Source organism: Motacilla alba, chromosome 5 (assembly GCF_015832195.1).
Source record: "Motacilla alba alba isolate MOTALB_02 chromosome 5, Motacilla_alba_V1.0_pri, whole genome shotgun sequence".
NCBI classification, from domain to species: domain Eukaryota; kingdom Metazoa; phylum Chordata; class Aves; order Passeriformes; family Motacillidae; genus Motacilla; species Motacilla alba.
Genome location: NC_052020.1, coordinates 44,513,163 through 44,536,807, shown reverse-complemented (window position 1 = coordinate 44,536,807; position 23,645 = coordinate 44,513,163). Strand labels below are relative to the sequence as shown.

Here is a 23,645-nt window from a genome sequence, read left to right as displayed (position 1 = left end):
GACTGCAGTTAAAAAGCAGAGGATGGATTCTTCACCTTCTTGTGCAGCCATGGCAGCATTCTTTATAAAACATGAGAACTAAAATAACACTGAGGAACCAAGAGGTTACAATGTAGGGGAAACCCATATCTAGCAGAATGATTCTACCCCCTTTTCATAACCCATGGAGGTGTCTGAAATGTCATATGTTTTTCATATATATTATAATTCTGCTGCTTGTTTTCAAGGGATGTTATCTTCTTCACTGATGTGGTGAGCAGGTCTGGCTGGCAGCAAGCATCCTCACAGACATTTGCTCACTCGCCTACAATGATGGAGAAAACATGGGAAGAACAATGGAATGTTCTCTAAATAACCTCGTGGGTCAAAATAAAGACAACAACGTCACTTACCATGTACTCTCACAGACAAAACAAACTTGACTGGTGGAATTTGAATTAATTTATTGACAATAGCATAAAACAAATTAATTACTGAATTGAGTGCTTGGAAACAAAATCTGCACAGATATTCAAAATGCCTTTCTTTCTTCCTTTCTTCCCCATTTTTCAAGCTCAGCTTCACTTGAGACACCTCTCCTCCACCCATGTTACTGTGGGTCACCTTCAGTCCCTCTGGTGCAGCAACAAATGGCACAGGGGCTGGGGTCAGAACACAGTGGTTTCTCTGCTGTTCTTAACTCTTTTCCTCTGTTCCTTTGCTGGTCCTCCATGGGCTGCAGACCCTGCAGTACCGGTGTTGCCATGGAGAAGTTCCCACTCAGCTGACCTTGTTATTCCCTTGTTCTCTCCTCTATTCCCTTGACTTCTGCCCATCCAGCATTTCTGCCCTTTCTTAAACACTTTCCCAGAGATGCCACCATGTCATCTCAGTGGCTCGGCAGTGCCTTGTGGTGGGTCTGTTGGAGCTGACAGGAACCAGCAGTGTCAGAGAACAGAGAAGAACAAAATATTGTTATATTTTTCCTAAGTGTTATGTCCAACTCAGTGATATTTAAAATACATTTAGTTTCAGTCTCATTTTGAATGTGAAGGAGCTCGGACAAGTTACAATGAAATACACAGTGACTGTTACAGGCAGCAAAGAGGTTGATGTGACCAAATCACTGATGACCAAGCCAGTGCTGAGCCAGTCTTTCCATATAGCCTGCTGAGAAGGGCATCACACCTCTTAATCTGTGTGCCAGGCTCTGGACCAGGACTTGCATTTGGCTGAGCTGAAAAACAAGCAGTGTGAACTATGACTGCCTGCACCATCCATGCTAGCTTTGCATTTATTATTTTGACTAAGGACATATCAAATGTTTGTGAGCTGATATATGTGATATTCTGGTTTATGGCTTTGGTACAAAGACTGTCATTCCTAGTGTTAAAATATTTTGGTCTAGAGAAAGTGATTTAGAAGACAAGCTGTTTAATTAGTGCATGGGCAGAGACAATCTGTTCTGAGAATAGCTGGCAGCATGGGGAAGGGCAAAAAGTTAAGAGTAAGTGAAGGGAACAAAAGAAATACTAAAGAAATGTGTTTTGTTTGAAATGTGTTTTCTCTGCTCCAAAACACAGAGCCTTTTGGAGAGATGAGGACAGCGTTTTCCATGCAGGTATATTACATTATCTCTAAAAATATGCCATTGGTCATCTACCAAAAAACGTAGCCAGCTTGCCTGGAGCCTTGGGGAGATTTGTCAGGAATTCAGAAAAGGAAAAGTTTGGAAGACAGAAAAACCATCTGAGCTCACTGTGAAGCAGCAACTGTTGCAGTGCTATTTTTGGTTTAGTAGTACTGTATACTGGGGGAGCTTTCTATGAAATGACAGGTGACACTACAGAATCTTGGATTAAGCTTATATGAAATAAGCTGTTCATGGAAGTATACATGTTCCACATATTTAGCATATAGCCTAGTCTGATAAATGACTGTAGCTTCTTTTGATACCCTACTTAATGCCTCCTGCTCCTTTTTCATAGGAATATATATAAACTGTGTGGTCTCAGTTTGCAAACTTAAAAACACTGTTTGGTGCTTTTATTGTCTACCATCAGGTCAGAAAAATTGTACTTCAGGTAATTCACCTGAAGAAAGCAGAAAACATAAAATAATCCACAACATTGACTGATCTATTGGGCCAGAGAGAGAAAAAAGAAAGTAAAAACCTCAAGGTTTATTTTAACTCCTGAAATTATTAGGTAAGACCAAAACTACTAAACCCCCTGTATATGTATACAAAATGAGGAAAAAGTGAAGCTGCAGTTATTGATGGAAAAGATGGATAAGAGCTAAATTCCACTGATAAGGGTGTTTTCATTGCTCTGTCTGTCCTTACCCCTCTTGGCACTAGAGCAAATTGACAGTAGGTTGTTTGAATTAATGTAAGCAAGATGACATCAGTAATGTTGCCAGTTTAGCACTTGGCCACCTCAAGAATAAAATCAGCACTGTCAGTGGAAAATGGGAATGAGCCTAAAGGCTGCACAGGAAACTCTCAGTTCTTAAATACTTAGATTACTTTGATGTTTTCCAGATTAGTTCTAGGTGGATTTAAATTGGTCTCATTAGCCGGCACTAATTTATTTATATTTGAAGAATGTCTTACAAATTACCTGCTTCATCACTGTGGAAAGAACTTGTGGGTAAACAAACTTAAAAAGAAAGATAGTGGAAAACATCTATTTTAAAGGTGTTTTAATTTTACTTAAACAACTATAAGATTAGCTACCTTTCCTGGAGGAAGAGGTTTGTTGTTTTTTCTTTTTGACACCTATAAAAAGTTCTGTATTCATGCCACAAAATGGGTTCAGATGGTTTCTTAGCCTGGCAGAAGTTGCTCAACTATTTGACAATGTTTGCTCCAAGCTGAAAATACTGTTTAAAAGAGAAATTTGTGTGAACTTATTCAGACTTCTCAACCCTTAGTGTTATATAATGTGATTATTTATTTATTTATTTATTTATTTATTGTAATAATGACTTGGTGTAACACTGCAGTTGATTAAATTTTTGTAGTATGTCATTATTACAATGTACATATTTCATTAGTAAGTACAATTATGCCTTAGCATTTTTATTCATCTGTAGCAGTTGGACTCTCTGTGAAATTTCTCTGAATGCATGCCTAACTGTAAAAAGACCCTCCTTTTCATGTCGGTCCTGCATTTAATGTGTTATTGTTCATTAAATAATTCTTTTTTTCTGAGTCCTGCTTTTGTGCTCTTTTCAGCAGCTCTAAAAATGCTGTGCCTGATTCACCATTGCTTTCTGCCTTCATTTGTACCCTCAGCTGCTCTGCTTTTGTGTCAGTGACAAAGGTGCACAATAACCATGAGTCAGGCATTTTACAGATCCTTTCATTAACATTATTACCATTTTTACTTAAAAAACCCAAAAACCTGTGTCTGAGTTTATCGCTCAGGGACAAGGGGATGTCCTGAACATTTGTTACTCATGTGAAGGCCATTCTTCTCGTTCCTGTCTCTCTCATGAGACAATTCTGACACATACTGAAATGAATTTTAATTTTTGCTATGTGGGGACTGGAGGAAGAATTATTATGCACAACTTTGATGCTGGGCAGCTCCCAGTTACTTTTTGTTCAAGGATGTCCAAGAGGCACTTGTCTCCTAACTTCCACAAGGCAAGGTTTCTGACATTTCATTTTTACATATCAGGAAACTGAAGCATTTAGTAGAAGTAAACAAGTCGCCTTGATAAACTAGAAATTGAACATCAATTTGGTTAAATCCTTATTCTCAATGAAAACAGGCAGGGGTGCCAATGTAGGACACTATGTAACATCCATGTGATCTGTTCTTTTCCTTTCACTACTCATTGAATAAGTCTGATTCTTGCCATTGTGAAGGTGTGTACATAGCTCTCAAAGAAGATAGACCGTCCTTTGGTGTTTTAGCAAAATACTCAAAATGGATCTTTGAAAAAAGAGGCAATAAGAAATGAATTCAGATTTTATTTTTTTTGTGTTGCCTTTCCCCTTGGTACTTGGCAGTTTCTTCCATGTCTTACATTTGGCGTTATATTACTAATCTTGAACTATTTCTATTCATCCAGACACAGAAAATAAACACACACCCAAAAGAAATATTTAGTGTAAGGATCATCTTAAACAGTTTCAGAACTAAAAGTATCTATGAAATATTCCATATTTGTGCTACCTGGTTCTGAGTGCATCCCAGATCAGAGGAGCACTTAATGAGGGTGTGACACTACATCTCTAAAAGAAATGCTCCGTTTTAGGGAAAGCACAGCATTGCTCACAAGCTGGTTAGATATTAACCAGTTCAGGCAATATCCCTTCTGTGTATTACAAAGATAATTTCTGAGATCTTATTTCCTGTCTAGGCAATGCCTTAATCTGAAATGAGATCTCATTCCTGGGTTAAGGGAGATGTTTGATTTGAAAAACTAATTTGGAAATATGACTTACAGTGACCTCCGCATTTCTTTCCCAGAATAAATAGAGAGTTTACACTACCACTGAAATTAATCCACAGGAAGGTTTCTAGTAATTTACAGGGTTCTCATAAAACTTTATTGGGTGCTGAGTTTATTCACAGCAGGGAAAATCTGAAATAAATCTGACAGGGTCAATTGTGTTAATCCAGGCTTGCATCAATATTAATAGAAACAAAATCTAAGTATATATTAAATAAATTGAGATTTTATATGATTTAGGAGTGTAAAATATTACAATTACACTGGCTATATTTGAATTTAGTTTATAGAAGCTAGTAACACATACTCTTTGTTCAAGAGCTTTCCAGTGTGGATTTACATAGGTAATTTTATCTCAGGCTGTTTGGTATTTGACATAAATCCTTTTTTTTCTGGAGTAAATCAATAATACAGCTTTATATTTTTGAAAAGGGGATTTAACCTTCATATTTGTGAATGAAAGCTGGAAATCCTGAGTCTAGAAAACCCAAAGCATGAATTATTTCTACATAAAATTGCACCTTTTCAGTGAGGGAAAAGAGGTTTATTTTCATTTTAAACTTGGTCCTGTTTGTTGAATGCTTGGTGCTGGTGAGGCAATGTGGGTGTACACATACATGTATGGAGGTGTGAATGTGCACTTTTTCTTAGGCTTTGAACCTGATATGGAGCATATTGATGCCTTTCTGAAGCTCAGGAATGTTTTTCCAGGTGGTGTTTGTGGTAGATTAGTCACTTCCTAGTGCCTAGAAAATGGGAATCACGATAAACTGAGGCCAGGCATGGGGATTTACTGTTACCTGGGCAGGACTCCCACTAACAGGGAAAGAAGGTTGTATTCCACCCAACAAGCTCACAAGAGACAGAAAGAGACATACCAGGGGACACCAGCATAATCAGTGTGTCATTCACAAAGAATTCAGTTCCAGAAATCCACTCAAACATTTTTTTTCCTATTATTTCCTTTCTCTAGAATAAACAAGTGAGCCAAACAAAGATCCGTGTGATCTCCACCATCGCCTTCATCCTGGCAGGCTGCATTGTCTTTGTGACCATTCCTGCATTTATCTTCAAATACATCGAGGGATGGACAGCCTTGGAGTCCATTTACTTTGTGGTTGTCACTCTGACCACTGTAGGCTTCGGTGACTTCGTAGCAGGTGAGCAGCTTCGAGCCAAGATACTGTGCACAAGGGCTTTGGCTCTTAGAATTTGCTTTCTGGTATAGAGAGGAGGCTCTTCACAATATGTTATGTTCCAGTGAAACGATGCCAGGTGTTCCTGTTGGGATTACCGTGCAGTCCAACACCAGGCTGATTTAAGGTCCTGGTGCCTTGGCATTTGTACATTGTGAGCCTTCAGCAGTGTAGATAACGGGAGCCTGGAAAGTCCTGATTGTCCTTTATCATGCAATGAATTATGCAAAAGTAAAATTACTTTCCCGTTGAATTAAGGATTTGTATTAGTCCGTCAGGGCTCAGTCTGAGGCTGACTGCAGGAGCAAGCAGCCCAAATGATGAATGGAGGAAGCTTTTACAAAGGATGACTGAGCCATAGGTCTGTAGAATTCTCTGGTCAGATGCAGTAGTGGGCTGCTACTGCAGGAGCTGCAGCATTTCAAAACCTGAATTCTGTTTCCTAACCTTGGCAGAAATTTTGACATTGCAGTTGACCTGTTAAGGAAAACTCTCGTAGGAGAGAAGGACTAAGGGGGTGTGTATCTCAGTACTTGGGGGAGACTCTCCAAGATTAATATAGTACAAGCAGGAACTATTAATGTCTACCCATATACAGTTTCCAAAGAGGGAATTGAGATAGCTGGCTGGAGAGATGAGAGATACATTTTTTTTTCACACAGCTGCTTTGCTAACAAAAAGGCAGTTAAAATAAGTGAGTTTTTTTCCCATCAGTGCATGACCTCTACTCCTCATTCCTGTTAGTGATCCTAATTAAAGGTATTATTTGACTGTGTTACAAACAGTCATATTGTGCTTCTTAGTCCCTATAAACAGAATGAGTTAAAAACATCAAATAAAACTACAAAATTTTCTTTGTGGAAGAACAGTAGACAAGTCTTTTTTGGAGAGAATACTCTAATCTTCCTTTTTTTATGACATACTGGCATAGAAGACATGAAATATTGAGGAAAAAAAGGTCACTGAACAAAGAAAGACCCAGATATAAAAAATAAAGTTTTAGGACCATTCAGTTACAGAAGTGATTGTGTGAGCTTTGTCTGTTTTAACCACTTAGATGTGTAAAGGAATTCACTGATATTCTTTGAGGAATCACAGTGTGAAATAAAAATAATTTACAATATTTTTCTTATTAATACAACATTTTAGTATTGTTTAATAATGTGATAGTAAAAAAAGTTCTGAATAATAAATTGTTCTATATGCACATGATTAGGAGAATATAATCCACAGCTGGGTGGCTGCTAACAAGCAGGATTTTCCAAAAATCACGTGGAAGACCTGGAACAAGGGAACTTCAGAGGCCTTGTCATGATAAGAGTTTAAGGCAGGTGATCACCAGGAGATTTGTGGTTTATTGCTGGTTTTGAGAGAGATTTTCTGTCTCTTTTATTTTCTGCCACTTTAATCTCTCAGTATCTCTGTTCCTTCAACAGCAAATCAAAAATACTATATCTTAATGGTTAAAACAGTGTCAATGGAGCTATGTTGGCTTATTCCCCTAGAACAAATCCCAGCTCTTGGGAAACTGGAGGTTTTTGTACTACAGTTGGAAATAAAATTGTGCATGGAGCCTGATAAAACAGAGTATCTGATAGGCTGGAAAAAGTGGTCTCATGCTTTCTCAGTCACCTGATTACTCTGCAAGATAGATCCAGACAATCCGTTTCCTAGTGAGCTTCCTCAGGGACATGTATGATCAGAAGAGGCTTCTTGTACCATAGCAACAGCGGTCCCTACCTCCCATTGTTTCTGACTCTTAAAGACTGGAAAAAAAAAGAGTGTGATTCATGCAGTCTGTGGGGAGAGATTAACATCAAACCCAATGTTTGGGTCCCTGCCAAGTCTCAAATGTCTGACCTTCCATGGGGGTGTTCAAACACTGTAACTACACTCATATTGAGTCTTGATAAAATTAAAGAGTCATAGAAATGTCTCAGATTGTGAAAAGCAAAAGGGAAAATGCTGAGCTGTGTTGTTTGGTGATTGTAACAAGGAAAAACCCTAAAATCTCTCTGCAGTTGTACAGAGAAAATATGCAGACCTCTGCCTGAGTCTCCTGGTAGGCTTGCTGTTCAGGCAGGAATTTACACAGGTATCACCAAGGTGATGTTCACTTGCATTGAGGGATATGGTGGTGCCCATGGGGCTCTGCAGCTCACTCACTTTCGCTCAGGGCTGTGCCTGCCTCTCAATGGCTCATTCTGGCAGTGCACATAGCACTGTGATGGGACTGAGAGTCTCAAAAGTGTGGTTGCTTTCTTTTGTAAAAAAATCTGTATTTTACTCTATAGCAGGCAGCAACCTGGCCCCTACTGCACTTATTTAGGAGTCTTCGTAGTCCATTAGGTTTGCCAAATGTCTCACTTCTTTTGCCAGCTCATCTGGAGACTTGCATGAAGAACAATATAGTGTATTTGTTACTTGATTTGATCTATATCTCCTATGAAGTCACTGTCCAGAGAATGCATCCCTCTGAATGATACCCAAGACTGTACAGCCTTATTTTCAGGGCTAATGCATGGTTGGCTTCCTGTCAGATACCTTGATTTGGACGAAAAGGCTACATTTATTCTTCTGCACAAAGATTTCTCAATATTGTAGATAAACCCAACAAAGTCTCAAAACTCTATAACTTAAAGAGGTTGATCTGTAAATTTTCTCAACAATGAGGCTGCATGCAGTTCAGAATAAGGAAGACCAGCTGTATTAAACTTTTTCTTGGACAGATGTTTGTGCTGTTGCAAGTACTATCAAAGTAGAATTTCAGAGCTGCTTCAGTGTATGAGCAGTACAAAGGAAAGTGCTTCCTGGGTACTCTGGCAGGCCACATAGCAGGAGAGAAATAGGTCATTTTGAAGAATTTTAAATTAAAACAGGCTGTGTTCCTCCCATCTGGCAGGATTCTTGTCTTTTTATCAGAACTGCAGTGCAGTTGACAAGAATTAAGAAATACTTCAGGCATTTTTCAGAATTGCAGACATTTTGTAATGATTTTGGCACCTCATGATTTGTAAGCATAATTATATGCTTATTTCAGGAGGAAATGCTGACATCAAATACATGGAGTGGTATAAACCCTTAGTGTGGTTCTGGATCCTTGTTGGCCTTGCCTACTTTGCTGCTGTTCTGAGTATGATTGGAGACTGGTTAAGAGTCCTGTCCAAGAAGACACAAGAAGAGGTATGATCAGTAATTTTTCAGCAGTTTGTCATTTTACAAGAGAGATTTAAGGGCCTGATTCCTGCTTGTCTAAATAAGGATGTTGCTCTGCATGACCAATGCTCAATATGCCCTGTGGTTTGCTTCACTGTCTGCCTTTGGTATACAGTTAGCTCTCATCTTTAGCTCCTTCACAAAGGAAGAGAAAAAAGCCACGGAAGCAACCAAGGCTGTTATACCTCTATCAGTACTCAAAAATACACAGAACACATCAGTAGGATTGCAATTATGGAATGAGATGCCAGCCTTTACTCTGAAACTAGCTATGAAATTGTACTAAAAATTTCAGTGTCCTCTCCTTAAAAATTAGGAAATTTTCCTGTCTTTTCCTATGCCAGGGAATGTGATTCTGAAAAGAAGTTTAGATTCAGGTCCCTTACTGTGTACTCTGTTTTTAGAAATTGAAGAAACTGAGTAGTCAGCATCAAGGAGAGCATGACTAAATTCCCTCAGAACATACTCTCCCTGATTCAAAGAGGATACTGCTCTATTTCCTATTTTTCTATTTTGTTCTTTCTACTTTCCACACTTATTTGAGTGTGGATATTTTCAACACTCAAATAAGTGTTGAAAATAAAAAGGCAATTGCCATGCCTCTAGAACTGAAGCCTGTGGTGGAGGATGTTAGTAGTATAATTTCAAATTTTAAGGCAACCCTGCTTTACTAGCAAAGTTTACCTGGCAGAGTTAACCAAATAGCAGGCAAAATTTGGCAGGGGGGTAGTGCTGTTTCTGATTTTTTAAGGCATCTGCACCACCCAATGCCTGGTGCATCCCTTATGCATCTCCATTATTAAAAGGGGCTGCAGAGAGTGTGGCTGTTCCGTTGATCATCAGGCACCTACAGGGAGGAATCTGATCTCCCACACAGATGCCTTCTGTCACAATGCTAAATGGACACCTGCACATCTGGCCTGCAGAAAAAAGATGACTCCTTGTGGGTTATTTGATGCAAAAACTTGAGTTCAGGCTGCAGCAGCACAAACAAAGCATTGACTCTGATGGGCTCCTGCAGAAACTGTACTCCTAAATCTGTGCTTCTTTAGCTGAACTTTGAGAAAGGCTTGTTTTAACTGAAATATTGCTTGGTCATTTATCTTGATTTTTCTCATTTTGGAAGGCATATTTATTGAATACACTCATCGCTTGGTGCTTTCTTCTTAGCCATTATTCCTGCCTCCAGTGCAAAGGAATATAACAGAGAGTAGGACATTCAAGGATATGCTCATGGTGCCCATACAGAATGTGTGTTGAAAACTCCTCCAAGATGGCTTGACAGTGTGGTATTTAGACAGTTGTCCAATGGAAATCTCCATTAAAGACAGCTACATTTGTCCCTGAAAATGAACTCTAGACTGGAGGAATCAGAGGGCCGCTTGAAATTAGTTAATGTGTATTAAACATTAACTGCTCTGTGACTCTGTGGCTCTGAACAGAACCTTCAGTGGGACTAAACATCTGCATCCATGAGCAATACAGGAAAACACATTCCTGTACTGCTGCACTGGTTGTTGTGTTGTTCTGAAGTGTATTGGTTTAACTGTATGTGATTAACTTTGCCCACTCTTGACCATCTACTGCTGACATTATAAATCAGGAATTTTGTTTCTAATCAAGGATGGATTAGCATGAACATGTCCCACCATGTAAAACAGCTATAAAATGTGCGGGGTGGCAAAGTGACACAAGCAGATGAGTTCTATGTCACAAAAGCCATCAGCTGGTATGTTTAGAGTTTGCCCAGTGTAAGCCCTTTACTACTGAAGTTTGGGTCCAGATGGATGCTGTGGAGATAGGACCTCTTCATGCCAGAGAAGAAAGTGCTTGTGTTACTGTTCTACAGGAAAGATTTTTCTTTATTTTTCTTTTTTTTTTTTTTTTAATAATTTCTCTTTCCTCATGTCGTAAAGGTTGGAGAAATAAAAGCCCATGCAGCTGAGTGGAAAGCAAACGTGACGGCTGAGTTCAGAGAGACACGGAGGCGGCTCAGCGTGGAGATCCATGATAAGCTCCAGCGGGCAGCCACCATCCGGAGCATGGAGCGCCGGCGCCTGGGCCTGGAGCAGCGAGCCCACTCCTTGGACATGCTCTCTCCAGAGAAGCGTTCTGTCTTTGCTACCTTGGAGACAGGACGCTTCAAGGCCTCCTCTCAGGAAAGCATCAACAACAGGCCTAACAACCTGCGCCTTAAAGGGTCAGATAAGCTCAACAAGCACGGGCAGGGGGCATCTGAGGACAACATCATCAACAAATTTGGATCGTCCGCTAAGATGACCAAAAGGAAAAACAAAGACCTCAAAAAGACCATGCCTGAGGATATGCATAAAATTTATGAGACCTTCAGAAACTATTCCATGGATGAAGGAAAAAAGGAAGAGGAGACAGAGAAGATGTGTAATTCCAAGAATACTTCTAGCACTGCAGCTCTGACCAACTGTATCCAGCAGCACTCAGACCTGGAAAATGGAGTGATTCCCAATGAAGCCAAAGAAAGGAAGCATAAAAACAAAGTGTGACTTTAAGACAGGAGTTAAATGTAAATGATGCTTGACTTGAATTAACAATGTTGGTGGTTTTATATACATATATATTGAGACACGTGCCTTATACAGACTCCTTATTCAGTCTGAATTATATAGCATCCAAGAATATTTCACTGTGCCATAAAGACTCAAGCTTGCTCTGCCAAAACAAATCAGGAACACAGCACTGCAGAATGGCAACAGAAAACTACGCACATGGAAATTTCAGCCTGTATAAGATTACCAGGGCAAGACACAAAGGAAGGGATTGGACCATGGCAGTATCACCAGAGGGCTCCCACCATGGTGTGATATTAGACAAAGGGCAGCTATGCAAGAGAGGCCTATGAAAGGGATGAAAACCAGTGTATCTTTGTAATGGTGTATGCATCCATAAAGCCTTCCCCTGGTGATTAAAAAGAGGAGAAATGATTGGAGTGAACTAGAAACTTTCAGTAAGGCTTAGTTTATGTTTTGGCACGTGATCCCAGCTAGATTTTTTTTTTCCCTGTACTGGAGTCAGATGCATTACCTTTCTAAATGCCAAAAGAATGTCCATGGACACAGCTAGCAGCTGAGTGCTGGTTGGAAAATCAACATAGATATAAGTAAGGGTTGGATTGCTCTTTTCATTAAAAAAAAAAAAGAAAAAAAAAGGAAAAGAAAAAACAAAACAAAAAACTCTGTGGGTATTTATCTTAAGCAATGAAAAAAACCAAAAAAAAAAGAAAAGAAACAAATGTTTTTTTTTCTCATGTAGGAAAATTCAATGTAAAATCACAGCAAGAAATGCATATGAAGAAAATACAACATCTCATGTTATGTTGTTTAGAAGAAGAGAAACATCAATTTAATGATATTTGGCTAAAAGTATAAAACAGTGGGCCAACTTTTTTTTTTAAAGAATTTCTCATTCACACTTTCAACCACTGAAAAAGACCCTTCTATTTTAAGGCTGTAAGACTATAAGGACAGAAGGGAAGCTGTAGCTTTTGCATGTCAGCAAACTGCTGCTCTCTAGCTGAATCTGAATTTTTAAAAATAGACATAAAAGCATATACGTGATTCAAATGAGGGCCAGGGCTACCATAGAATCTCAGGGCTCTCTGCTCCCCTTTTGCTGGTTTTGTTTAGACAAAAGCTGCTGTCATAGTCTCAGAAAAAAAAAAAAGAAAAAAAAAAGAAATTTAGGAAAAAATATTGTGGTAATCTTTTAAGTGCTTATAGCTTTAAGTGCCATTAATGCTGTCATATTTTGTAACTTTTTAAACAAGTATTTTGAGTTATTTGGTTCATTTTCTTTCAAGTACTATCTTTGTTGGAAACTTGCTATCCCTGTTATTGATAAAAACTAAACATGAGCTCTCTGCATTTCTAGACTAAAGTGAAAGGTAACTAAACTGTGGGCATTTTTAAAAATCCTTTGTGCTGTCTGGGCATATGGATATGAAAAATAGAATTGTGTTTTCAAAGAAAATGCTGCAAAATAATTAATGGGAATTGCAAAAGATACTAAATTTTTAAAGTGTCAGCCTGTGGGCTACTGGGTGGGCCATTGCAGACAGAAGATTTTGCATGCTGGAAATGAGATACACATGATTGTACCAGCAATGCTTTCCCTGAGCTTTCACAAAATTCTAAATATTCTTGCAATTCAAACTGTAGGCTTATAGGTAAGGTAAGCATGGATGTTGATTGCAGAGACTCTTGCAAGCTAGTCAAACATGCAGACATCCCCAGGTCATGCAGATACAGACTTTTGGAATTGCATGCTGATGTCTACACTCACAGAAGTGCATGTACGATTCTCTGATACTTTCTGAGATTTTATGCACAATAAGACAACTCAAAATCAAACTGGCCACCAGAATTCAAGACTGCCATGGCTGTGAATGGAAGCATGGCACTGTGTAGGCAAATTTTGAGTATACATATTTGCAAATCTAATAACTCTGCTGAATTTGCAGGAGGGAGCTAAATTCCACTAGTGCAGAGGAGGAAAGAAGTTTTTAGTTTGTTCTGACTGTGGGTTAATTTCTCTTGAAATGATTTATCACATTTCTAATTTCATTATCTGTCTGAAAATCAAGGAAGAAAAAGCAATGTTTGAAAAATTTCAGGTCATTTGCAATTGCTGTAACTCAAAAAGATTCAAGAGAAATTGAATTCTGCTTATTTCACCAGTGAATCTCTTCAGGTGCAGGGCTACACTCTGGCTTCACCTTACCAGAGACAGGGCAGTAAGCCCAGTCCTTGGAGAAGGTTCCACTTAACTCAAGAGCTGCTGTGGTTTCTGGAGACTTCTGTGCCAGACAGCCCTGTGCTCGGCTTCACAAACACGGTGGCTGGTGGCCATCCCAGCACCCCATGCTCCTCTAGCCCCAGGCAGACACCAGCAAGGTGCAGGTCTCCTCAAGTTCTGGAGCTCTTTAATCCAGAGCTTTAATCTGTTACTGCTGGTTTTGGGTAGGCTTTGAGTTCCACATATGAGCAAAAGTTCTGAAGTCTCATCCATGAGCATCACTAATTGTGTAGTGTCAGGATCGATGAAACATATCTGGATGTAGCAAGGTTGTTCAGGTCTGGTGTTTTATTGGTAGGAGGATAGGAGTGAAAGCTACAGTTTAGATTTGTGTTTGAATTCCAGAAAAGGTTCAGAAGTGCTGAGATGTACAATTTGGGTCAGAGAATTGCAGTAATTCCTTGTTACATCATCCTGCACTTTGCATCTGTGAAGGATCTGGCACCCAAAAGCATCTCATCTGACTCTGAAAGCATGCAATCCATTCAGTTTTGCCAATAATTCTCCTTGGTTACCAAATGCCAAGATCAATATCATGCATGCAGTGTTATCTGTTCTTCAGATGGGTTCTTACAAGAAATGCTTGCCTGCTATAGAAAAGTTCTGCATAGTCATGCAGACATCTGTAAGGATATGGGAGATGCATTTTCCATATGTGAAATATAAAGTTTAGCCATTGCCAGGGCATTTCTTCCGATGAGGGTCAGGGAAAGTAAAGTCTGTCTTGTAGGAATTTTCTGTGTGAGCAGTGAGTTGGACAAGAGAGAAATCACAGAAAACAAGTCAACATGGAAAAGTGAGGAGGCAAAATTTGTTGGAGGCAAACTCAGAACTGTTTGCTCTGATGCAAGAGAAGGACATGACATCTTGGCATAGTTTTAATCGTAACTTTCTGAGTTCTCAATCTGTCCCCTGCCCATATTCTAGGTGATGGTGTGTGTGTATCATTCTGCTTTCTGTTTGGCCATGCCATGCAGGAGCCCCTGGCTGACATTTTATCAGCTGTTTCTTCAGCATCCCCTGGTTTGGGATATAATAGTTCAGTGACAAAAGATGATGCTCAATAAACTCTCAGTGAGACACTGAGCAGAGCGTCTGATGACCTTTTATATGAAAACAAAATGCTCTCTTTCATCTTTCATTCCTCTCCATTTCTGTGTCTGTGAAACTTGCTGAGAAAGTTGCCAAGCTATGACAGGAGTAAATATTTTCTGCTAGATGATTGTCTATTAAATACCTCAATATACATAATTTTTATTATAATGTGGGATATGCAAATGGTGTATTTCATAGGGGGCCAGACAGAAACATCTTGACACCTAAGATGAAATTTCAATGAGCTAAATTGCTTTTCCCCTTTTAAAGGGCATCCCTTGGTTTTAATTGTCTGCAACAGCTTGAGAGAGAATCTTAGTTCAAACATCAAGTGTTTTTATGGCTAAAATTCTCATCTTCTGGCATTTAGTAACACCTATAAAAAACTTGTCATGTTATTTCTAGTGAGGCTATTCCACCATTATAGAAATTTTTTAGCAAAAATAGTCTGAACCATATCCAAAATTTCTTTCTCTAAATTAGGCCCTTTCCCAGCAGCCTGAAAATAAGGCTGGGCTACTGAGGGGTGAGTTACTGACTTTAACTCTCTGATCCTGCCCTGAGCATAACATGACTTGACATGGGAATTGGGACCTGAAAAACAAGGAAACATGGATTTTTCTGTAGCCCTCACACACAGAGGATGACTCAACTGCTGTATCCCTATAGCTTTCAGCTCTGCAATCCCACTTTCCATTGCTTTGTGCAAGAGAATTTTGCTATGCCACTTTGGGGATCCTTCTGAACCATTAACCATCCTAAACATTGCTGAACTTATGCAGCTACTGGTTTTCAAAAGATTTGTAATTTCATTACCACTTAATAGAGAACATTATTTCTAATAAATCCTAGAAATAATAGTAAATAAAATACAATAATCCCCGCCCCCCCCAGTGATTTATATTCATGGAACCTGATTTGGATTGTGGCCATGAAATTATAAATCACCCGAGCTTCTGCTGCCTGGCTTTAGGATGTCGCTAGTACCAGTCTGCTTCCTCCAAAGCCATTAATGGACTATGCCAGAGACTTTCTGCAAAAATCTCTAACCCATAATAAATGAAATTATGTCTGAGTTCAGGTTATTAAAACCTTGTCCTTAAAAGCCCTTCATTGAAGTATTTGTGTTTATACTGTACATGGGCTGTTTGTTTGTCAGCTTTGGTTTTCTCAGGGGTTTATTTGTGTTGTCAGGTTGCATGATGTCTGCTACTCTCACTTTTCCCATCGACCTCTAGAAATAAATTAAAGACCAAGCATCATGTTATGTTGTGTACTAACCTAGAGGAGGAAGTCTCCTACTAAACAGATATGAATTTGAAAGGTGACTGGGGACTGTTTCTGTCCTTCCTGTACATTTACTTGTTCTGAGCTATGTTTTGTCTAATCTAGGCCAAAATCTGCCCCTGTAAGCTTGTGCAGTAAAGTGAAGCTGCCTTGTTATTTTTAAGCTTTTTATAGCAAAGACCTGCTGTTATAATTCATCACTACTGTGCAATTTATACTTACTGGAATGGCATTATATCAATACGAAACACAAATAAGCTGAGCTTCAGAAACAGTTCCCTAGGCATTTAAATATCAATGAAAACACAAGGCAAATCAACACAAATATGTGGAACTCAAAAAGAGGCTTGTAGATTAATGTATGAAAGTGGTTGGCTAAAATGTATCACCAAAAAAATGTAGATCTGAAAATTCCTTTGGGTTGCTGAAATTTTCCCAAGTCCCCATCTCCTTTACTATCAGTAACAGTTATTCTCCTTAATACCATTGCTAAACTGGACTGTATTTTTTCCTCCTGCCACTGCAGTTCATAACATTGTTAGTCTCTGTGGACTTGGGCTGGGCTGTTGAAATCATGGAGGAAGCAGTTGCAAAAGCTAATTTGGAGTTGTCCTGATGTAGCCAGTGGATAATCTGTGAGCTGGATCATGCTGGGATGGGAAGGTCACCCTAAAGGCAAGCCTTATCCACCACACGGGTGAGTTCTTAGGAACCAGCTGGAGAATGGCCCCGTGCTAACACCCCTCACATGGCTCACACAACTGGCTCTTGCACTCAGATTTTCTGGTGCTGCCTCCTCGCTCCATGCAGATAGATGCAAACTTCTTGTGCTCCCTCCTCTCTGATTACAGCTCATATCTGAGCTAAGTCTTATCAGCAGGAAATGACAGGGCTGCTGCTTTTGGGCGCAAGTTGACATTTCTATAGCATTTAGCCTTTTGAGGCAAAGAGGATCTGCTTTCCCTCGTTGATCTTCAGAGCAAAGCAAAGGCAGGTGATACTTGGCATGTGAGGATACTTTTGTCTCCCAAATACATTCTATCCCCAAAGTCCTTTTTATTGTGAGAGCTGGATACTCTCAAGAGGAAAGCTAATGGTGCCTGTTGTGAGATGTAAGCTGAACATACCAGCTTTCAGCCTACCATTTAGCAGTTTCTCAGATCTTGGATTCATATAGTAGCTTTAATTAGAAAAAAAAGCAGAGTTTGTGTCTAGATCATATCTTCCCAACAATTAAAATTTATTCAGGGCAGTGTATCACTGTAGTTTTAGAGTGATTTTTTCCCCCAAGTTCTAAAAGAACTTGATCTAGATCTTGGACAATACTGAGAAACCACTATTAGTAATTTTCAGCTTTGTGTTTAAAAAAGAAGTTTCTTAAAATTTGGGGAAACATTTTTTTGGGATGCTGTTCTAAAATTTTTCCCTGATGAACTTCAAGTTATACTATAAACAATCAGTAAAACCGCTCACAAGGGTATTCTATCTGCTTTCTCGTCTCTGTCCCTCTTTCACTCTTTCTGTAAGATTCAATGGTGCTTTAGAAAGGCATTCTCAGAAAAATGAAGATTTCAGAAATGTCATTTCCAGAGTGCAGAGCAGAATGTGCTTGTACCAACTTGATAAGTTTTGCTGCTATTGTCTTTGTTTTATGATGTAATGTTTTGAAATATTAAAAAAAAATTGCAACAAAGACCATCCAGATGAAAACATTTTCCTTGTTGTTTTTTTTTCTCCTTCTCTTTCTTTTGTCTTATCATCCAGCAATGGGAGAGGAACTGTAATTAATCGCCTCTTTTTTTGTACCTCTAGAAAACAGTGCATGGTGGCAATATCATTTTTGCTGGAACTTTGAGCTTGTTTTTGCCCCTTCTACCTTTTCTCCTTGGTTGATGATCCAGATTCCCGTATTTTCTGGGTGTCTGATTTGGTAAGCCATGGTGCTGGACTGGTTTCAAAAAGAAAACACAAATTTTCAGCCCCACTTCTATTCATACTTAGCCTTTTCTGCATTTAGTGACCACTCAATAGGGAAGCACAAATCAGAACTTTGAGGAGGCTCTGTCTCTCTTTCCTAGTTTCCTTACATAGAAATTATTTGCCAGAATGACTGGAAGAAGTTATGGATGGAGAGATGAGGTGAAGCTTTTTGACCTTGGAAGCACAGACAAAGTTGGGGTTGTCTTTTACTGTGAATTCTTTTGTCTTTTTGCAGCTTTTTTGATGTTTCTGTGATAACTACTTTCTATGCTGGGCCTCAGATTTCCTCACATCTTGTTTTTCCTTTAGCTTGGGAAATTGCAACACAGGCCAGTCCACTCAGAGGGTGCAAACTCTTGAGCTATGGTTCCTTTTGTCAGCAAATTGGGGTGATAAAAATTCCAGTAATTGTGGCTCATAGTTCTGCATAGTGTGTATAGAGATCCCTCATGGCTGAGCCTTTGCTTGACTTTGAGGAAAAAAAACCCAAATCTTCTCTGGATTGAGCAAAACCATCTCCCTTGTATTTGTGCTACTTTTTATATGCTGTTTGTTCTACTCAGTCCATACTGATTCTTGCTACTTGTTGTGTATGAACTGTGCAAGTCAATACATATTTCTCCAAAGCCCACCTCCGTCTCCAAAATTCTCTCTCTCTTCCCTTATGAGTCTCTTGATTGGACCTACTTTAGCTACCCTGTATCATTCTTATTTTTCAAGAAAAAATGGTCATTTGCATTTTCAAGTTTGTTTCACATTCTGCCTGTTCACTTGATTTCCAGTGCCAGACTTTATCAAGCTGCAGCTGTTTTCTCTGGCTTTGTGACCTATTGCCTGAGATACAGAGATGGTGCCTGGAGTTTCTGGAGTCCTCCAGCAAACAGTTTCTGGAGTCCTCCAGCAAACTGACTCAAGTCACTGTTCCAAGAGGTGATTGAGAAAGACAAAGAAAAGAAGAAGAAACCCCAACAAGCCAGCAAAAACCAAAGGGTGGATGTGTGACAAATTGTGAAATACCTTTTTTTTTTTTCTCCAAAATTTGTATGCAGGATGCTGAGGGTTGCAGTAAAATTCTTGCTGAAAAATTATTTTCTCAGTACAGTCTGCTGTTTTGCATAATACCAACTATTTTTGAAACAAATAGTTACACGGTAGAAAACCAATTAAAGCTGCTTTAAAAACAATAAATTAGTATATAATATAAAGTATACAGTAAAAGTGAATAGTTCAGGAAGGAGTATCTCACAGAGATTTCACAGCACATTTTTTGGCCTGGCAGTTGTCACTGCTTTCTAGCAAAGCTTTAGATCATTTCCACAGGGCACCCTGGAGACTTCCCCCACTGTAGGAGACTGCCTCTGGGTCATCCCTTCCTTTCATTCTGGCACAAGGTGCTGATGTTTTTCTTGATGGAAAATCTTTTGACAGTGCCATTTCTGAAGCAGAGCAATGTAAATGTCATTACCAAACCCAATTTAAACAGGATGGTTGGACATCATTGGTTTGACTTGAAGCAATTTGCTAAATGGACCTGTGCCACTATTTCCCTCTTAGTACAATTATCTGACTGGGAAGAATAAAGCTGTAAATTAAGATTGTATTACATTCCAAGGCATGTGGTGACTGTGAATCTTGGTTGTGCATGTGAAGAACTTGCTTCCTCCTTGCATGAATATCTGGGCAGAAAAAGAGACACCAAAATTCCACAAAGGACAGAGGTTTGGCTAGCGCATCTCTTCTTTCTACAAGGGTTTGTGGGGAAAAAAAACCACCCAGTGAGTTCCAGGGCACAAGCTGAAAACATTATGATTGAAAAAGCAACAAAACAGCACACAAACTGAGGCTGTTTTGCAAAGAGTCATTAAATACAGACAGGAACCTCATGAGATCATTTTTATGATGTCAATTTACAGACCTGAGAGTGACTTTTAAGATGTCACAGCAGGAAAAGCAAGAGCCCTGGCAATCATTGTCACATCTGTTGAAGTGTGGAGAGGCTGGAGCAGGGCTAATCAATAACTCCTCCACAGTGAATAGAGCAGCAGGTGTTTGAGGGATTAAGCACAAATGAATGATGACCATATGTTTTGTAACAAGGGAAATAATAGGCACAATCTGAGTAATAACAAGATTTCAGGTGTGCCTTAGGTGCCAAAAGATACAAGTTGTGCTGTCAGATTTACACCGAAGTGTTTAATCCTCCAAACATGGGTGTCTGTAAAACTACAGCCTACTCAAGTGTTTAGCCCAGACTCTATCTTAGAGCAGGTCCATCTTGTGGGGAATTCATGCTGTGCTGTGAAGCCAGTTATAGTCTTTCATTTCCATTTCTCAGTCTGATGTAGCTCAGTTTGGCAAACTAAACATATTTTGTCAAGCTAAGAAAGAAAAAACCCAACTAAATACAAAATAGCAACAAATATCCCCTTAGAGGCTGCAATTGTCACTTTTCCCCCTTGGATTCCTTCAGCTGCCTGCTGAGAATGATTTATAACAGCATTTATAATGTTGTTTAGGAACAGCAAGTCTTGCTGTTTGAAGAAAGGTGTATGACTACATTGCTCACAGGAAGGAAAAGAGGCGGAATGTCTCTGAAATCTGGGCTTGTCTTAAACTGAAAAATAAAATTTTTACTATCGCATCCTGCAACGATGATTTCCTTTTAACAGGAAGTTATTTTATATTTTACAGCTTAACAAGAGCTTTAAATGAATAATTTCATTCCTGCTTTTGATTGCTTAAGTTTCCTGCCTTGCTAAGCCCTTACTAATCTATGGAAACAGGTGGCTTCCTCTCTGTAAAATGGACCTCCCTCCCTCAGGCTGAGTACTAATAAATTAGCCCTGCCCACTTGCAATCCTGTATGAAGCAATCGGAGCTTGTTAGCTCTTATTTGGCAGTTCCCAAATAAGACAATTTAATGCAACAGCAAAGCGGTTCAGCCTGTGCTAGACAATTTCTCTTGCCCATCATTAGTCACACATCCCTCCCTGGGTTTCTGATTCCTGCTTGTCTGCTCCTCACTAACACCTGTGGCAAGGGACTTGCCTGCAGTTATTTTAATCTGAGTTCTCTGTCAGGGGGTTGCTGATGTATGTTTTTTTCATGTGTAAGGTCAAGATGGGAAGGCCAAGAAAATGGAGGTACTTTCTGTAAATATGATAGTGACGATCATATTTGTGGTCCTCAGGCTCTTTGTCTTAAGCAATGACCATCTCTGGTGTGTGGATCTCTGCCTACTGGTCTAGGCGCACTTATCTACTATTAACATGTATAGTACAGTTCCATTAAGCATACAGATGATGGGGAAAGAAGTACACTGGGTTGCTCTCAGGTGCTGAAAGAAGTTACAAAGAAATAAAGTGTTGCATGTCAAACCATGTAGCTCAATAAGAGGACATAGTTAAGACTTTTCCTCTCTGTGTCTGGTGGTATTGCTTAGTTATTCAATCAAAAGGTGCTTATGGGACCCAGAAAAGGGACTTTGTTTTACAGTGATGTGTGGTTTGCAAAGGAGAACTGTCTTATATGGAGAAGGTGAAGACTCTTTGGAGGAGGTTTTCATGTCTCCTAATGTAATCATCAATAACTTGCATTGCAGTTGATGTGTATCTGGAGTGCAGAAATCAGAAAACATTGGCTGAAATGCCAGCCTGTCAAGCCACAAATCCAGATGTTTCAGGGTCCCTGGGCCAGGCAAAGACATGATCGTGTCACCAGCTGTGGGGACACTTCAGGACCAGCTTTAATGAGGAGTTCTGCAGAGCAGGCAGAAGTGAGCTTTTTCCTACTGTGAGCAGGGCCCTTCTTTGGCATCTCTGGTTCATTTAGAGGCAGAAGCACTCACTTTGTTTCTGATTATTTTATCAACCATAACAGCAAAGTCTTACCTTTTCTTTCCATTATAACAAAAATTCTGTTGTATCATGATGGGTACTAGGAGTAGTTTTCCAGAGAAGTAAACTCTGCTAAATAATAAGATTTGTTTTTTAAAATTTATTTTAGGAAAGTAAAATAGGAATGGATTGGATTAAGGGATGCTATGTTTGGATCAGATTTGAAATAGGGATTTGATCAAACATTAGAGGCAAAATTGCACAAGGCCAGCAAAATACTATGATAAACCTGGGCTAGAGACAGAGTGGAAAAGAGATGAAATCTTGGTAAAACTGGAGCTCAGAATTACTGATCTTTCACTTCAAAGATCATCTCTGCAAGACCAAAAAAAAAAAAAGCACCATTTGTGGGTCAAACCAAATGGAAGTAATATCTTCCCAGTAAAATACAAAACCAGTAAAAAATCTCCAGTCAAATTCAATTGGAATTATCTTTTCAATCTGAAAGCAAATGTTACATTTTCATTTAAAATGAACTTTCCCCTGAAAGTTAGAGGAACCATATATTACTTCAAAGGAAAAAAAAAAGGCTTATGAAGGAAAAAAAAAAAGGCTTAGTCTTTTTTTTTTTTCTTTCTTTCTTTCTTTTTTTTTAGATGAGTAAGCAACATATAATTCAATTGAATTTGGTTTGTCAACCCAAATGAGAAGTCATTGGTTTAGCCAGCAGGAGGCATATATGGCTCAAGTAGGAGCAGGCTGGTTCTTTCCTGTGGTACACTAAATCTCTGGGCAGCTCTGAAGCCTGCTCTCACCAGTGTGCATTGAACACAATCACAAAATGACTAGAAAAAAACAAGCCCATATTTTGGAAACATAGACTTTTGCCATTAGTCGTTTAATGTAAGGAGCCAATTTTCAATTGAGCAGCCAATGCTAAGCTTAGGGGATGTATAAACACTTGATAATTTAAATTATTTTGGTAGCATTGTAAGTGCTATCTGTGTATTAATTTAAATTCTAGACAGAGGATGTTTTCTTCCTTGAGGCTCTTGTTTCAGGCTTCATATTTAATGTACTGTGTTGTATTTTTAAAGTCACAGAATTTAAATGAAGCATTAGGACGATAGGAGAATGTGAAGTGCAGAAAAAAATTGTAGTGTTGTTAGTGATGTGATGATTAATATTTACTTACTTTTTTTTTTTCCCCAGAGGAACACTCTCTTGCCAGATCTCATGTGCTGGGAAATAACAACTAATTGTTGTAAAAATACTTAGTAAATATCCTTATTCCTACTTCATAGCATAGGAAATGAATTAGATAATTCAGGTTGCACAGAAACCTGTGTCTAAGCAAGGGTTTTAACTCTAACTTGTTACTATGTGCTCTAGTAGCTGACTAGCCATGCTTTCTTGACTATACTGTGGCTCAGGTACAGCTTTTCCTATAAATAAACTGCTGGATTAAGCTTTGAGATACTCCATGCATTTTTTTTTAATTAATTGGTAAATTGTAGTCAGGGTTTCACAAAACTGCTAGATGCCAGAATGGAAATTGTCTATGGACCTTAATTCCTCCTCTTATGTCTGTTTTATGGGACAATCTTTGATTTACATCACCTCATTCTTCTCATAGGGTTTCTGTCTCATGCCATGGGTTCTGATCAGTTATGGAGTACTTTATCTGTTCCTTCATGTCCACCACATTAACCCTGGCCTTATTTACTGAGAGCTCTTCCACCCACACCCTGTGGATCGA

At 39.1% G+C, this 23,645-nt stretch overlaps 1 protein-coding gene across 2 annotated transcripts in view; it reads left to right on the top strand.

Annotated features, from left to right (window-relative positions):
- Window positions 1–17,782, top strand: part of KCNK10 (potassium two pore domain channel subfamily K member 10) — a 57,431-nt gene extending 39,649 nt beyond the window's left edge. For both annotated transcript variants that reach the window (XM_038139588.1, XM_038139589.1), the window contains exons 6-8: window positions 5,420–5,606; window positions 8,683–8,825; window positions 10,775–17,782. In XM_038139588.1, the coding sequence (XP_037995516.1) occupies window positions 5,420–5,606; window positions 8,683–8,825; window positions 10,775–11,380 (936 nt within the window). In that variant the 3' untranslated portion in view covers window positions 11,381–17,782. The remainder of the gene's footprint in view (window positions 1–5,419; window positions 5,607–8,682; window positions 8,826–10,774) is intronic.
- Window positions 17,783–23,645: the final 5,863 nt, after the last annotated feature.